General features: G+C 38.9%; 1 protein-coding gene across 1 annotated transcript in view; it reads right to left on the bottom strand.

The window, feature by feature from the left end:
* Positions 1-7,877: 7,877 nt before the first annotated feature.
* Positions 7,878-18,431, bottom strand: part of ADGRV1 (adhesion G protein-coupled receptor V1) — a 507,196-nt gene continuing 496,642 nt past the window's right edge. Inside the window, 3 exon segments of the mRNA XM_036020532.1 lie at positions 7,878-8,910; positions 14,416-14,593; positions 17,214-17,405. Of these exon segments, the coding sequence (XP_035876425.1) occupies positions 8,792-8,910; positions 14,416-14,593; positions 17,214-17,405 (489 nt within the window). The 3' untranslated portion in view covers positions 7,878-8,791.

The raw sequence follows: 18,431 nt of genomic DNA, 5'->3' as shown, positions 1-18,431 counted from the left end.
TATCACTTTTGTATTTATTTAAAAGAATTAAAATCAGGAGCTAGAATAATATCTGCACTTCCATATTTATTGCAGCATTATTCACAACAACCCAACTGCCCATCAACAGATGAGTGCCTGAAGGAAATGTGCTGTATAAATGCAATGGAATGCTATTCAGCTTGAAGAAAATTATGCAATATGTGACCACATGGATGAACCTTGAGGACAGAGATGACATTTAGAAAGAGGAAACCACCCTTTATGATATAATGCCCCTGATGGTTCTTGAGTGTCTTTCTAATTTGTTTTAGTATTTCTACCTACTTTTTCACATCTTTTATTAAATGATTGTATTTTCCTCCTATAATGTGGCAAAGTCTTCTTATATATATTTATGCAATGGAATAGCATGATGGTCAGTTTCATACACTTCATGAATCAGCGTCTAAAGATATCTTTTAATCACTTACTATAAACTGTAACAGAAACTGCTATTATCATAATTTAAAAAAATTTTCTTGCTTTGAATTCCCACTAGAATTTTTTCTCCTACATATACCCTACCTTTAAAATAAACATAATCACACTCCAAATCCCAAATCTGTAATATTGAAATGATTTGCATTGCCTCTTTCCTACATTAGTGTTACAAAACAAATGCTTATTGGTATGTTCCTGAATTAAGAAAATCAAATCTGTGACTTTTCTCAGAAACTCCAAAAGGATTATCACAGGCCAAAAAAAAGTATAGTTTACCTTGCTTAACTTTGAATCCTTTTATTTATTAGGAATGTGATTACTCACATTTTTTCATAAGGTTAAAATACTATTTCATGTACTGAAAGTGCTAACAATTTCCTTGAACTGAGTCATTTTTAGGGACTTCAGCTCTAATCTTGGTGCTCAGCACAAAGCTGTCAGAACAGATACTGAGTCCTCAGCAGGAACCAGGCTGGGAACTGCTCTGAAGCATCTGTAGTTCTAACAAAGACCATGGCACAATATTTAATCACTGCGTCCCATGTCATAAGTGAAGGGAAACAGTGTTTTTCTCTATTTGCTTCTTCTCCTGAAACCATGTAATTTACTTATGTAAAAAATGTTTATTAATTATAAATTAATACCAAAACATTAGTGGATATCTGGGTTGATTATATTCCTTGTTAAACTTGTACTTCACTAGTCAGTCAAAAGACTAGAAAAGATTGAAGATAATGGAAGAGTTCTGAGCCCTAGTTACTTTGTCTATTCGTTAAATGCTGCTTATGGACAACGTGACTCTCTTGCTCCCATCCTGCAATGGATTGGGTTCATGCCATTAACCATGAAGAGGCTATAGGATGGATAGGACTGCCCTTGGTGCCTTCCCTATTCCTGCCCAGCTCAGACTACTTAGATGAGATCCACTCTGGCAACTAGTTGCTTTACAAAGGCCAGCACCATTTATTTACCTGAGATCTACCCAGAGGATTTAAAGCTAAACTCAGGGAGGATCTTAAGTTCTGGGGTGGGGGAAAGTGAGATTGTTTGAAAGCTGTGTTCCTGAATTGCACTTTCTTATAATGGAGTGATATCTCCATTATGCGTTTAAACTTCTCTGACCATATTTGAGAGACATAAAAAAAAATATGGATTAAACTCTAAAACAATACTTCTGGTCAAGATGGTGACATAGGTAAACACAGCTCACCTCCTCACACAACCTCATCAAAATTACAACTAAACTATACAACAATCATCATTTAGAACCATCAGAAATGGAACTGAATGAAAGTCCAACAATTACAGAATTAATGAACTGCATACTGACAGGTAGGAGGGGCAGAGATGCAGAACAGGCTAGTCCCATCCACACGCGTGGTGGGTAAAAACAAGCAGAGATATCTCAGGAGTGAAGGGTCCCAGTCCCACAACAGGTCCCCAGCTGAGAACTCCAGTGCCAAGAAAAGAAGTCTCCATAACTTTTGGATGTAAAAAACAGCGGGACTGAGGCTTTGGAAGACTGCTGGAATCCCTGGAAGTTCTTGAAAGACCAACGCACATACTTACTCAGACTCACTCACTAAGAACTCCAGCGCAGGGGCAGCAGATTGAAAGGCAGCAGAGACAGCAGGCAGAAATTGAATTGGCTGGCATCAGGGCAACAGCTGGGGGCAGCTTTCTCCCAGACAGAAGTGCTGGCAGAGGGCACTGTTCCTTGTCTGAGTCCTCCCCACACAAAGCCACAGAGCTGGTAGGCAGGCTTCATATCAGAGACTCCATCAACCTGGCTCACACTGCAGATTCTCTGAGGCCCCGCCACACATAACCCTCAGGCCCACCCAACCTGTTTCCAGTGGCTTTTCCATATGAATGGCTTGTCTTGGCCCATACTTCAGATTTTCCTAAAATTTCTTAAACAAGCAGCATCTGGCTTCAGCAAGCCCTAATCCTCTAAGTTGCCCCAGGGTCAGCATTAGCAGCAGCTGGCCTTGGTTCACAGCTTGGCCTTGTCTGGGCACCTCTAAGTCCGCATAAGTAGCAGCCACCTGCAGACTGCTTTATAGCTTATGCTGTGTGATCCTGGACAGAGCAGAGGCTGTGGCTGACCTTGGATGTGCCAAGAGCAATCAAGGCTTAACTATAATAGGAGTGTGTACACAGCCCACACAGTGGGCACAACTCAAGTACCCAGCTTGGGTAATAGGGGAGGCTGGGCTACTGGGCCCTACATGACACCTACTACATTAGGCCACTCTACCAAGCTTGGGAGACATAGCAGCTCTACCTAATTCATTAGAAACAAACACAGGGTGGCTGCCAAAATAGGAGACAAAGAAACATGGTCCAAATGAAAGGACACATCAACACTCAATAAAAAGAACTAAACAAAATGGAGACAAGCAAGCAACTAGATGCAGAGTTCAAAACACTGGTTATAAGAATGCTCAACAAACTTAGGGAAGAGCAGATGAACTCAGAAAGAACTTCAACAGTATAAAAAAAGTATGCAGAAACCATTAAAAAGAAAAGGACCAGTTAGAAATGAAAGATACACTAACTGAAATGAAGAACAATTTACAGGGATTCACCAGTACAGTGGAAAAAGCTGAGAGTCAAATTAGCAATTTGGAATATAAGGAAGCAAACTACAACCAATCAGAACAGCAAGAAGAAAAAATAATCCAAAAAATAAGGATAGTATAAGAAGCCTCTTGGACAACTTCAAGCATACCAACATTCACATCATGGGGGTGTCAGAGGAGAAGACAAAGGGCAAGAAACTGGAAACCTAATGGAAAAAAATAATGAAAGAAAACCTTAACTTGTTGAGGAAAATAGACGTACAAGTCCAGGAAGCACAGAGACTCACAAACAAGATGAAAGCAAAGAGGCCCACCCCAAGACACATCATAATTAAGATGTCAAAGGTTAAGAGATAATCTTAAAAGCAGCAAGAGAAAAGGCACTATTTACCTACAAGGGAGCCCTCATAAGACTGTCAGCCAATTTCTCAAAAGAAACTTTGCAGGCTAGAAAAGATTGGCAAGAAATATTCAAAGTGATGAAAGCAGGGACCTACAGCCAAGATTACTCTACAGAGCAAAGCTATCATTTGGAATCAAAGGACAGAAAAGGAGCTTCTCAGACAAGAAAAAAACTAAAGGAGTTCATCACCACCAAACCAGCATCATATGAAATTTTAAAAGGTCTTTTTGAAGAAGAAAATAAAAAAATATTAACAATAAAATGGTAACTAATACTTATTTACCAACAATTGAATCTAAAAAACAAGATAAATAAACAGAACAGAAACAGAATCATAGATATGAGAACATTTTGATGGTTGCCAGATGGGAGGGCATGAGGGGGTTTGTCGAAAAAGGTGAAGGGGTTAAGAAGTACAAATTGTGGACTTCCGGCAAGATGGAGGAATAGGTGGACGCACCGTATCTCCTCGTACAACCAAGATTAGAAAAACAATAATTTACAACAATAATTTACAATCAGAATAACACCCAGATCTGGCAGAGGATTTATCTGAATGGAAGTCGGGCAGCCAAGAAGTTGAAGTAGACGCGTTCATCCGGACTGGTAGGAGGGACTGGTAGACAACGAGCCAGGCGGGCGCGGGGCTGGCTCGGGTTGGCGGCACGCGGAGGTCGGGAAAAGTTTGGCGTGAAATCGGGCGACAGCCATCTGGGGCGCAAGAACGCAGCGGTGATCCCTGAGTACGCAAGCTGCGGCGGGCAGACCCAGAGGGGCAGCGATTGTGGACCAGGGCAGAACTCACAGCCCGGAAGCCCAGACAAGGGTCTGAGTCCAGGAGAACGGAACTATCGCCTTTGTTTTCTCCTGCCCCGCTCCCACCCCGCCCCCACATATAACATCACAATCTAGCGATTGGGGTGCCCAGCCCCGGTGAACACCTAAGGCTCCGCCCCCCACTGTAACAAGAGTGACCAGGCTGAAAAAAAAAAAAAAAGGACAGACAGGGGGAAAATATGTTTTCAACAGAGCAGATCAGTCCCCCAGGACTCATCCTTTTGAGCGACCAAGAAATAGCCAATCTATCAGATGCACAGTTCAAAACACTGGTGATCAGAAAGCTCACGGAATTGGTTGACTTTGGGCGCAAATTAGATGAAAGGATGCAGGTCACCATAAAAGAGATGCAGGAAGATACGCGGAGGAGAGCCAATAGCGAAAGGAAGGAATATGAGTCTCAAAACAATACAGTGGACCAGAAGGAAGATAGAATCAACCAAGCAGGAAAGCATGATGAAATAAGAATTCAAAAAATTGAGGAAAAGATTAAGAGCATCCAAGACACCTTTAAACGTTCCAATATCCGAATTATAGGGGTACCAGAATCGGAAGGGGAAAAGCAACAGATTGAGCACATATTTGAACAAATAATAAAGGAGAACTTCCCCAACCTGGCAAAGGGAACAGTCTTCCAAGAAATCCAAGAAGCTCAGAGAGCCCCAAAGAAGTTGGACCCAAGAAGAAACACATCAAGGCACATCATAATTACATTAGCCAAGGTAAAAACGAAGGAGAGAATCCTAGAAGCAGCAAGAGGTAAGGGGACAGTCACCTACAAAGGAGTTCCCATCAGACTGTCAGCTGATTTCTCCAAAGAGACCTTACAGGCAAGAAGGGGCTGGAAAGAAATATTCCAAGTCATGAAAGACAAGGACCTACAACCCAGATTGCTCTATCCAGCAAAGCTTTCATTTAGAATGGAAGGGCAGATAAAGTGCTTCTCAGATAAGGTCAAGTTAAAGGAGTTCATCATCACCAAGCCCTTATTTTATGAAATGCTAAAGGGACTTATCTAAGAAAAGAAGATAAAGAAAAGACATGTATAGTAAAAGGACAGCAAACTCACAAATATTAACAACCACACCTAAAGCAAAACCAAAAGAAACTAAGTTAACAATTAGAACAGGAACAGGACCACAGAAATGGAGGGCACATGGAGGGTTAGCAGCAGGGGGGTGGGAGGAGGAGAGAGGGAGAAAAGGTATAGAGAATAAGTAGTATAGAATGTAGGTTGAAAATAGATAGGGGGAAGGCAAGAATAATACGGGAAATGTAGAAACTAAAGAACTCATAAGTATGACATATGGACATGAACTAAAGGGGGGAAATGTGGGTGGGAGGGGGGTACGGGAGGAGGGAAGAGAAGGGGGGAAATGGGACAACTGTAACAGCATAATCAATAAAATATTTAAAAAAAAGAAAAAAAAAAGAAGTACAAATTGGTAGTTACAAGATAGTCATGGGAATGTGAAGTACAGTATAGGAAATATAGTAGCCAAAGAACATATATGTGTGATCCATGGACAGGGACAATGGGGTGGGGACTGCCTGAGGGAGTGGGGGATGCTGGGCAGAGGGCAAAGGGAAAGAAATTGGAACAATGGTAATAGCATAATCAATAAAACACAATTTAATAGAATAAACCCTAATGTACCTCAGGAGATTGAAAACCAGGTCAAAGCTGAAGTTCCTGAGTGAAATTCTGTCTGTGTTTTGCTTAGTAAGATTTTCATTTGCCTAGTCTCCCATGTATTAATAGGAATTTCACCAGTTCTCCTGCTACCCCATACTCCAATTGCATACCTGCTGCACTTGCATCCAAATTAGGATCATTCTTATTCTTAACATTTTAAAGAGATAAAAGTTGAAAGAAATATAAAAGAAAACAACCCCCCCCAAAAAAAAACCCCAAATTAAATGAATCACAAAAATATTCAAGTAGAAATATTGCCCAAAGAAATGTCAATTGTCTATTGACAGAGGAAAGAAAATATCCCAGATGGGGAATAGTTTCTGTTTGGGGTGATAAAAAACTTTTGGATGTAAAAGTGATGGTTGCATATAACATTATGAAAGTAATTAATGCCACTGAATATAAAAATTATACTGAAAATGGTTAAAATGGCAAATTTTATGGGACATATTTTACCAAAATTAAAACCCCCAATAATGTAATATACCAAATATTTCTGAATGGCACACTTAAATGAGTGGATAGAGAATATGAATTATATCTTAATAAAGCTGTTTAAAAAATATGAAGGAGAAAAAGAGGATCAAACCTCCTAAAAGAGAAAGACCGCAGCTGAAGTGTGAGAGTCCCAGCCTTTCTGTTTTCATTTTTAAGAATTTGATTTGATGTGCTGCTTCCTCCACAGAACGGCACTTCCCTGGCCACGGTCCCACTTTAATCTGCATCCGGAGGAAACAGGCTGGCAAAATACTGCTGCTGTTGGAATATGAAGCTTATTTGTTTTAGCACCGTGGCTACTAGAAATCTTGTTTTTTTTCCTTCCAATATTTAAAAGAATCATGCTAAACAGTGGCAGGTGGTCCTTTTGCTTCCTTATCAGGATGGCCTTTTGGACAGCAATGGAAATCCAGTAACCTGAAGTAAGAAAGGTGTCCCTGATTGGTTGTGTTTTGGGCCAGATTTTCCCAAATTCTGACATGTGGAAATGAAAATAGCTATTGACAATTGCCTTTGTTAGAAAATTAGACATCTAGTTATCTGCAAAAAATGTTACAGTGTTTATCACTCATGGATTCCACATGATGAAATCTCACATTTCTGTAATCACTACCTAAGCCCCAAATTCATTAAATCCTATTAAATTGTAGAATGCTTACCAATTTCAAAATTATCTTATTAAATTTTATATATTATAACCAATTTCATCAATTGTTTCTGCCCTAGCATGGAAAAGACTTCAATGTAATGCTGTAGGTTGAAAGAGACAACTAATTTATTTGTCAGTTAAGGTAATTCAATCATATTATTACCATTTCTACAGTAGCTAAAAAGATATACAAATCTTTTTTTATGAAAGATTTTATAAAAGATTATATTAAAAAGTGATACAACTTTTTAAAAAGATTTTATTTATTTTTAGAGACGGGAAGGGAGGAAGAAAGAGAGGGTCAGAAATACCAATGTGTGGTTGCCTCTCATGCATCCCTGACTGGGGACCTGGCCCACAATGCAGGCATGTGCCCTGACTGGGAATTGAACCAGCGACCCTTCGGTTTGCAGGCTGGCACTCAATCCACTGAGCCACACCAGCCAGGGCACAGCCTTTGTTTTTATGCTGTTTGATATTGTTATACATTTTTTATTTTGTACCAACAACGACAATCCACTGATTAAAAAAAAAAACAAACTCTGTATATGAGAGAGGAGATGAGAATGCAGATGGACCAACAGGAATTAAGAGATGAGTCATTTTACAGTTTATCAAGATAAATATTGCCACCTCAGGTTTTATAAAAAATAAAGGCATGCTTAACAGTAATACTTAAGCACTTAATTGTTTTAACTGTGGCTCTAAGAGAAGTAATTGACACATCAAAATTTTCTCTTAATTTTTTTTTAATTTTAACTTTTTTCTTGGGATGATTCTGATTTTCTCAAAATTACTTAACGATTCCAAAATAAAAGGTCAAAAAGCCTTCCTTAGGACAAACTTGTTCTGTTCCATGGTTCTTCTGGAACCATAGTCAATGAAATCATCACGAACACAATAGTGTTTGTTCTGGGACAGACTTTCTGATTCTTCATTCCAAGACAAAGAAAGACTACAAAATCCAAACCAAAAAAAATTTCTCCCAAACAAACTGTACTGTTTAAATGATCCTCTTCATAGCTGTGCTAAAATGCTTGCTGGAGTTATTTTTAACTGGGAACAGAACATTCATTTTGGAAAATGTTCAGTTCCCTAAGTTTATAATGAGCAAAAATACATACTTTCGATAAAAGACTATGCAAACTGCAGTACCCCCCGTCAGCAGAAAATAAATTTTATGGTTTTTAGGAATGGAAGCCTTCTAGACACTATGAAGCCCTGAATCTCGATCACCTGTATCGGTGCCAGAAGAAACAGAGTACGTGAGATCATCTGGGCGTGGAGTTTGTGTCATTGCTCAGGTACATTTCCTCATAAATAATGAGCCTAGATGACACCACATGGATTCAACTGCTTTTATTGATTGTTATTACTTTTATTAAACAATGTTAGCCTTATAGGGTGATTAAAAAACAACTAATATTCTTGGAATATGTACAGTCTATCAACTGATATAACTAGATCCAGTCTTTCATTATAGCAGTGAGTTTTCAGGTTGCGAAAAGATAAGCAATTTATATTCCAACACAACAATCACTTCTGGGTTAAATCCAATACAATTCACAGACTCCTATGATGTGGCTTCATGTACATACAGAGTTTTAGCACAAAGCCAACGCAAATAGGAAGGTATCCTCATTCTAAAGGTTATTGTGCTGCTAGAGATGGGTGTCGGCGATGGGTATCCTCCTGAGTTCTACAATCTGGGAGTCCGTCAAGGTGCCGCCTTCCTGGCTGCCTTGACCAGATTCATTATCACTGACACTGATACCAGCACCTGTAATAGAAAAGGAATAAATACAAAAACTCCCAACTATTAGTGCAGTGAACTAAAGGTCAAGTTCCATTAAGTCAACATGTTTATTTCTATTACATTAGTAAAAAGTGAGCTTTACACTTAGAATAAATAGTATCAGTACCTTACAATTATAAAATTATGCTTTAAATTCCTTTTGGTAGTTTTTAGAAATAAAATTAATTTCTAAAGACATAAGTTTGGATTCTTAACGGTTGACAGGTATAACTTTCTCCCAAGAACAGCATTTCTCGACTCAGAGCTTATTAAAATTAAAAAAAAATTCAGGTAGGCTATAAGAATTTTTCAGCTGGGGGTAGGATTTGCTGCTCAAAAACATACAACCTCCAGCCCCACATGACTGAATCCACGAGGCCCCTCAGCTGAGACTCAGCCAGTGCAGGCAGTGGCCCAAGAAGAAAGACATGCACTGACAGCACCTGGTGCCCTATCAGTGCCTGGAGACATGGGCTCTGAATGACTCAGATCTGATCCCGAGATAAAAATAATTATGCGACACAGTGCCAAAACAGATCCACACGAGAATTCCCCAAAGCTAGCTCTTAGAGATAGCACCCAGAATCGGTTTTGAGAACTCCTCTATTCACTACTGTTTTCTCAATTTGGAATAATTCAGAAAATTTTACACTATGCTAGAATAACACCTTATTCTTTTCTTCTCTAATTTGCAAACTTTCATGCTGTCTTTTTCACCCCCCCCCCCAACACACACACAGAATGGGGATGTGGTCACAGGGTGTGATGCTGCCATGAATTTGTTGCACATCAGATTCTAAATGAGAAAGGGAAAAAGCAGTTGTGGGGAGCTGAGACCTCCCTTCCTGTCTGTGATGTAGGAAAGGCTATTCTGCAGAGTTGGTAGCTCTGCCTTACCCTATTTGAGATGGAAGCAGGAGGGCATTAATGACTTTCTTTTAGTCAAACCCTCCCTTTTCTGGGTCTCTGCCCTTCCCATCTCTCTCTAGTAAAGGCTGCTGCTGAAACCCCACTTCCTTCTTTTGCTTCTGTGACACTGTACTTACCCACATCACTCTGTGATCTCCAGAGGTCTGCTTTCTCTCTTGCATCTCCTCCTGCTGTCTCACCACTAGAAGCCCTATGTTTAGCACTGCATCAAGGCCTACAATATTCACCTGACCCCTGCCTGCTTTTTAGCTTAATGACTCACTAGAGCTGCTGGTCACACCCTTTTCACACCACACTATTATGCTGACACTGCCTGATATTCTCTTCCCATTCCCCAACTCCTTAATTTGGCTGCCTCCTCTTCATGTATCACCTCCACTACCCATGGAAACATGAGGATTCTCTTTCAAAATTTCTGACTTCCCCATTGGATTACATCTTTCATATCTTTATATTCCTAGCTCATAGGACATTGAGCAAATGTTTGTTGTATGTGTTAGTAAACTATGTTTTGCATCCCAGCTCCTGCAAATGCTTCTTCCATCTCTATTGTTCATTCTGCTCCTCTAATCTGTTCAGCATTCGACTGCCCTTTCTTTCTCAAGAACAAACATTAGTCCCTATGGAAACCTGCATCAAGTCTGAAACTCTCTGCATTGGCTTTAAGATACTCCCTAATCTCACTCTATTCTGATGAATAGACATTTCAACCTTTGCCCATTGGAGAGCTTTTCTCAAAGCGATCAGGTATCTCAACAGGTCTTGGATGTGCCATGTTAAGTCCAGCCTGTGTGTCTTCCTATTCATGCATCAAGATCCATGTCCATACCCTTTCATAAATATTTCTTTCACCATTCCTTCAAAACAGGGAGTAAGGGGATACAAATGTTCTAGTTTATACCTGAAAAAATATTAGTTACTTCCCCTTTACTCTCTCAAATTGTTCTGGTTTGGATGGTAAATTATATGGTACCTCTACATATAATGTATATGTAAAATGTGTACTAAGCTCAATGAGAAAAGAGAATGATATAAATTTTCCAACTGCAAAATAAAAGGCTGTTTGTATATTTTTAAAGATTTTTGTTAATTTATTTTTAGAGAAGGGGAAGGAAGGGAGAAAGAGAGGGAGAGGAACATTGATGTGTGATAGAATCACTGATTGGTTGCCTCTTACCCCCAGCTGGGGACATGGCCTACAAACCCAGGGCATGTGCCCTGACCAGGAATCAAACTGGTGAACTTTTGATTTGCAGGATGACACCCAACCCACTGAGCCACACCAGTCAGGGCAAAGCTATTCATATATTTTAAAAATGAAATGAGTAAGAGTAGATATCAAACTGCTATGGAATTTAAATTACTTGAATTGGTTTAATAGAATAATGTAAAGTTTTTATTTTAAAACACTAAAATTTACATTATTTGGAATTATTTAAACTTATGATGAAAATCTTTAGATGTTTATTGAAATACATGCAAGGGGTTACATAACTTTACAAAGTCATTTGGGGGTTCAAATGAAAAAGACTTAGAAGACCCACTTATCTTGGAGTGGCCCATAGTTAAGGTGGACCTGAGATGGATCAAGATTTGCAAATTAAAATGTCACAGTGAAGCTAGTCTAAACCAGTAACACAGGTCTGGTGAGCACTGGACAAACCAAAGAGCTGATACACTGTCTAAGGACTATTACTCAACTCCAACCACTCTGTTGCTAGATTTCTTAAAAAAGAAATTCTTGACTTTGATGAGATATCTCAAGGTTTAAATTTTTGCCTCAAAAATGCTAAAATGCTAAGAGAATCAAACAAAACACCTCTCGGGGCCAAATCTGGCCCATGTGTCAACTGGAAATTCTGTAGATAGAATGGCATGTGGACTGTTCCTTTGATTTAACCACATTCTACAATGGAAAGTGTATAGGGAATGGTACTTGATTTTTTATAGAACCTTTTCCTAAAATAAAGGGAACCAATGTGGGAGACTTCTAATTTAGTCTTTTGAAGTATTTATTTTCCAATGAGTGTAGTAAACTCTCAGGAATACTAAACTCTATCTATAGGTAAGGAAGTCATTCCATGCATTCCTGAACTGAATGCATTTAATACTTGTTATATATATAGGACCCACATCTAATTGAATAATGCTGCAAGAATTCATTTTATGTGTAGTGCTTGGGACATAACCTTCCTTGAGAGTTATTTGTAATCTGAAAGCTCCTCCTGTAGTCCTAATGCTAATGAGCATTTTATGCATTTGTGCATACCCTTCTTCATGAAACTTCTTCTCTCTTTAGTTCTCTTTCTCACCACGCTATACAGTTCCCTCTCTGGGATCCACTCTTTATTTTTTTTTTTAAAGATTTTACTTATTTACTTTTAGAGACAGGGGAAGGAAGGAAGAGAGAGAGAGAAGCATCTATCGGTTGCCTCTCATACATGCCCCAACTGGGGACTGATCCCGCAACCCAGGCATGTGCCCTGACCAGGAATCAAACCAGTGACCTTTTGCTTTGTGGGACAATGCCCAATGAGCCACATTTGTCAGGACTCTTCTATTCACTCTTCAAATGTAGATATTATCTAGGATGTTCTTATTTCCCTTCTTTTTCCTTGTTTTCCCTTCCTCCCTCACCCTCCCCTTCCTCACCTTTTTTTCTTCGCATTTCTTTCCTTCCATTCTACCAGACAGACCTTACTCATCCCCATCGCTTCACATATAATCTCTGAATGAATGCATTTCAAATCAATACCTCTGACCCTGAACCCTTGCCCAAGATCCTTCAAATCTGACTATGAGCCACCAGGCCTAATGATCAATAGGTTCAAATCTGAACTTCTCAGATTCCCCCTGCACACAAATGAACAGATGCTTCTCACACAATTGTTTAGTCACCAGGAGAGAGGCATGAGCCTTTGCTGAATGTCCTCCCTGTTCCCTCAGCATTCCTCCTGTATTTACCTTCTTTTTTTTATTTCTACTCCCCAAATCTGAGGCCCAAATCTCATTCCTTTGGACAATTGTAACAGCCTCCCAGCCTTTCTGATTGTGCTTCTAAATCTATTCTTCATACTTTCATAAGAGTTATTTTGCCTTAAAAATCAGTAGGAACATACCATTCCTCTCCTCATAAACCTCCATGGCTCTGTGGGTTCTATAAAAATCCTACTCCTTAGCACAGTATCAGAACAACACTTAAATATTATGCAAAATACCAGGAAGTGTTCTGTTCCCCCAAGTGAATCTATCATTACATGTATTCTGGAAACACCAGGATAAACTGGGTGAAGTGGTTATCTTTAAGCTAGGGCTTTTTAGAGCTGCTAAAATGGTAATGTGAATTATGAATCTTCAGTTTCCCAAATATACTCAGAGAATCCTCCCATTCCTCCCAGAGGATGACTATGAATATCTCAAGGAGGAGTTCCCTGAAACCTAGCTGGGTGAACTACAGTAATTTTTAACAATGCAGGTCAACTACCTTTCAGGCCTTTCTCCCACTGCCTGGGTGAGCCCCCCTCCAACCCAGCTACATTGCAATGCTTGTTTTCCCCAAGCAGGCTATGCACATGTAAACCCTGGGTTTTGGCTAATCTTATTCCCTCCAACCACCACTTTTCCTATTTAAAACCTACATATTCTTTAAGAATCAATTAAGAGGTTTTAAAAAAAAATCCTTGATTTCCTGGATAATTAATAACTCTTTCCACTGCTACTTCTATTACTTATTCCTATGTCATGTTTGTGTCAATATCTATTCCTCCAAGCAAACTCCAAGTTTCATATTCATTCATTCTCCAACAATATCTACAAAAGAGTTATCAAGTGGCAAGCACTAATATGAATATATGGATATAAGGATACATGGATATGTAGATGTATATAGTAAAATGCACTTTCGAATTATTATTTCAATGGTTTCATCTAAGTGTGGACATATCTTCTTGCTTGGTTGCACATTTAGAAATGAAATTTCACTGAAAGTTTTTTAACTGTTCAACATTTTTCTGAGTAAACATATGAAGGAAAAATAACTACATATTTGATTTGAAAACAACTTTCCATTGAGTCACAGGTAGAATGGGGTTAAACTTGTATGAACAACCAACGAAATACTGTAATGTAATGGCACTTTGAAAACTGTAGAACTACATACTGCCTTTGAAAGTTTCTGCTTTAAAGATACTCCCTAAGAAGATTGATTTCGTTGGAAGATCAGAGGTAAAACTCTCAGAGAAATCCCTACCAGATTGTCTTATAACACTGAACTTGTCTCAATAGTATCTTGGGTGTTCTAGAACAATTCCAGGACAGAGGCATTTATATTTAGTTAGAGAATGCTTTTTTCTTAAAAGCAAATTGTACATTATTTTCAGGTTGTATTATGTTTGATGTCAAGAACAAAATAACCTAGATTTAGGCTGAGGTTAGGAATGGGTCATGGGAATCAGACTGCGCTAAGGGTGAGTATACTTATGCAACTTCATGTGAAGAAGATATAAATTGCCACAGAGCAAGAGTGCCTACTTCTAATGTAGTTTGTGGATTCATACATACCAGTTTTTAATGCAAATATTAAGTCATCAAACTCCTGGGACTCCTCATCAGCTATCAGTGACCCCTGGCCATATCCTCCAGAGGAAGGGAATGTGGCGCCATTTTGTGAACTTGGCTTTAAGTCAGGACTGGCCTGGCTGGCTTGCTGGAAGGATCCTCTCTCCCAGTCAGGTGGCACCTTTTTGGGTTTGGATGGAGAAAAAAGGAAACCATAACATAAATACATTCATATTTATCCTGAATGCATATAAACCATACACAAACCAAGTGAAAAAGCTGTTGGACTGTTTAGAATTAAGACCTTTAATTGTAACTTTGTTTTTTAAAGACGTATGTTTCCCCATGAGACAATCTAATCTTGCGATCTAAATAATTTCTCTATCAGATTACTTGTAGATTTCTATGCAGTCATGTGTGGGGAAAGGAAATTACCTATTTAAATCCAATTAGCACCTTTTATTTTTAAAGAAATGTATTGTGTAAAGAAAACTGTTAAAAATGTAAGAACTGGTGAGGGACCCTCTTAATCTTTAGTCTAAGATACAAAATACAATTTAAAATATAGTAGCTATTTACAAGGACATAATGAATTGAAAAAAATTCTCTGATAGCATTAGAAACTCCTTTAAAAATTAAATTATAAAAAGATAGTTCTATCCTGAAATAATTAAACATACTCACTTCCTTCTTGGTTACTGGTAAAAACCTCTTAATCCTTTCTTTCCTAATACTTTCCCTTCTGTGGAAGGCTTTCTAGAGTATCTCTGACAGTCCCTCATTGACAGCTGAATCAAGGCCAATTCTAAGCCTCTGAGGAATTTAGAACACACATTAAGGTATGCCACTGTGCAACACCCCAAATGAACACTCAAGTAGTGGCTCAGGCCCAGGAACTGAACTGTCACAGCAGCTGCCTCCCAATATAAGCTTTTCTGAGTGACTGCAGGGATGGTGTAGACTCAGAGAAGTGACCCGAGCACTACAGAAATAAATTTGAGAAAAAACAAAATCTTCAAAAATTTCACTAAGAAGTTAAACATCTAGACCAGCAGCCTCCAAAAGAACTTTCTGTGATGATACAAAAGCTTTATATCTGCATTCTCCTTTATGATAGCTAGCAGAAACATGTGGCTATTGAGCACTTGAACATGGTGATTAATAAACTAATTTTTTAAAAGAAAATCTGTTTTATTAAAGATTTTATTTATTTATTTTTAGAGAGAGGGGAAGGGAAGGAGAAAGAGAGGGAGAGAAACATCAATGTGTGGTTGACTCTTGTGCACCCTGAACTGGGGCCCTGGCCCAAAACCCAGGCATGTGTCCTGACTGGGAATTGAACTGGCAACCCTTTGGTTCAGAGGCTTGTGCTCAATCCACTGAGCTGTACCAGCCAGGGCTTAATAAACTAAATTTTAATGTTATTTAATTTTAGTTAGTTTAAATCTACATAGCCACATGTGGCCAATGATTATTGTGTTGTACAGTTCAGACGTAGGCAAATACTAGAAAGGGTAACCAATAAAAAGGGCAAACAATTTCTTAATAAAGATTCATTCATGAATTGCTGATCCTAAAAATATCTATTTCCATTGTTATCAACTTTGATGTGAAAATAATTCAGTTTTAAGAACTTTTGGGATATAGATATGGCACTAATTTCTAAACATTTATGGTACTAAAGACATATTCTAATTTTAAACATTGTACCTGATTTTTGATCATTTACCTTAATTTTAACATGACATGGATAAGATTACTTTCTATATTAACATGAAAGAGAAAAAATATCACCAAGCAGATAGATTTTCCCTCCCTCCCTCCCTCTCTTTCCTTCCTTCCTTTTCTTCTCCTCCTCCCCCTCCTCCTCCTCCTTCTTCTTCTTCTCTCTCTCTCTCTTCCTACCTACCTACCTACCTACCTGTCTATAAACTTTTTCCTTTTCAGACACATACACTTTGGTTTTCTGCCATTTTCCAGGGTGTAAATAAATATAAGTACTGTTCACCGTGGCTCTTTAACACACAGAGGGCAGCATGAGCTTGGCAAGGGACAGTGGACTAGCACACCCCGGGCACTGCAGAAATTTTCAGGGAACTGCCTACCACCTCTTCCTTGACAAATGTCTTCAGGTGCGATTTAAAGTCTGAGCAAGGGTCCTAGTGCCGTGATGACATTACTAACAGGTTCCTGGCAATGTGATTTAGATACAGGAACCCAAAATGATATGAACAGGGTGCAGAGAGTAATGGGAGGTAGACTTTACAGAGCACATTCTGGATAGATTTTCTAAGTAGTGCTGCTAAAACACTCTTCGAAGCTTTTGTTCTAAAATATTTTCTGGTATTTAAATTAAAAAGAGTTTCAGCCTATTTTTATGAGTGTTTGTTGGGATTAAATTAGTGAGTTGGGATGGGTGAAGAAAGAGAACTGCCTAAATATTTTTAGGAAGAACAGTATTTAAAAGTAATTTCTGAAGCTGAATCAGTCAATGCCATGTCAAATTTGGAAGATTACCAAGAACCAGATGCCAAAGTATGCTTTGTCTGAGCTCCTAGTACAGACTGCTGGTTAGTAGAGGTCACGGGGCAGGGAAGGAAATGAATTCAATTACAGCCATGATACCATAGTCAGCATATGAAATACCATAGATCAGAAAATGCCAGTAGGAAAAGGATTTAAAAGTCACATAGTACCATTTGACTTGTGCTCTTTTTGAGATGTACAGACAGAAAGAGACAGAGACAGAGACAGAGACAGAGGTAGAGGCAGAGAGCAAGGGCAAGGGCAAGGGCAGGCACCTCCTCCATAGCACTGATAAGATTCTGGGTGGACTTGCTGATTTCCCCTCCAGCAGGAGGCATCCCACTCCCGGGCGTGAAGAAGGCTGTGCTGGGTCCTGGGTGCCCATTCATTTCCACTGTGTAGCTGGCCTTCATGGGGCAACAAGTCTGGTTGTGCAGGATGAAATAGACCACAAAAACATAAAGTCCCTGCAAAAGAAAAGAAAACTAGCCTATCAAAAGAAGCCCTGCTACCATAGCTGAAGAATAAACATGTTTGTAAGCACAGTGATTTTTTACAAATGTTTTCCAAACTCTGCCCAAAGCTGGGATTATGGAACAATGACAGAAGTCTATGAAGAGGCTGCTGTAAATTTCTAAATGTCACGAATACAGTTATTCCATGTCTCTGGGAAAACTGCTCTCTCATTAACAAATCATGTTTTCTCTAGGTTAAATAGTAAGTAACTATGGCACTGGCTGGGTGGCTCAGTTGGTTGGAGCATCATCCTGTACATCAAAATGTTGTGGGTTCAAACCCTAGTAGGGGTGTATACCAGAGGCAACCAACTGATGTTTTTCTCTGTCTCTCTGTCTCTCTATCTCTCTCTCTCTTTCCACCCCCTCAAATCAGCAAGTAGTCCTTGGGTGAGGATTACAAAAAACAAGACAAAACAAAACAAAAAACCCCAAAACAAAAACATAAGTAACTCTGAAATGCAGCCCTATTAACACACAAAAAAACAGAATTGTAATTTTTTTTTTGCTAAAGAAAAAAATGAGAATAAGTGAGATATGGGAAAAGACAGTACATATCTGGAAGGCATCGTTTTACAAAGCAAACTTCTTGCCTTCCAGAAATATACTGTCTTTTCCCATATCTCACTTATTCTCATTTTTTTTTCCTTAGCAAAATGGCTGAAGTTAGCTCCAACCACCTCTCAGGCTTCTGAAAAAGCAGCACTAATTAACCTTCTCATTTTGTTTATATATCTCACTTACTTAACTCATTTGGAAATAGAATCACTGGGAAGGGACTCTGGAATTTTGTGCATTACTTAATATTTAGCATGCCTTGCTTCTCAGTAAATGCTACATAAGAACAATAGAGCTATCTTGTGTATTCTTAAAGATCTGCTGGCCCTTTAAATTATTTTGCAGTCTAGTTAAATTCTTAACAATTGCTCTGCTTCCAACATAGATAGTAAATTAGATTGTGTATTTGTGTTCCCAACA

This window comes from Phyllostomus discolor, chromosome 3 (assembly GCF_004126475.2).
Source record: "Phyllostomus discolor isolate MPI-MPIP mPhyDis1 chromosome 3, mPhyDis1.pri.v3, whole genome shotgun sequence".
In the NCBI taxonomy this organism is placed as follows: Eukaryota; Metazoa; Chordata; class Mammalia; order Chiroptera; family Phyllostomidae; genus Phyllostomus; species Phyllostomus discolor.
Note: the sequence above shows the minus strand (reverse complement) of the source record. Positions and strands in the feature narration are given on the sequence as shown.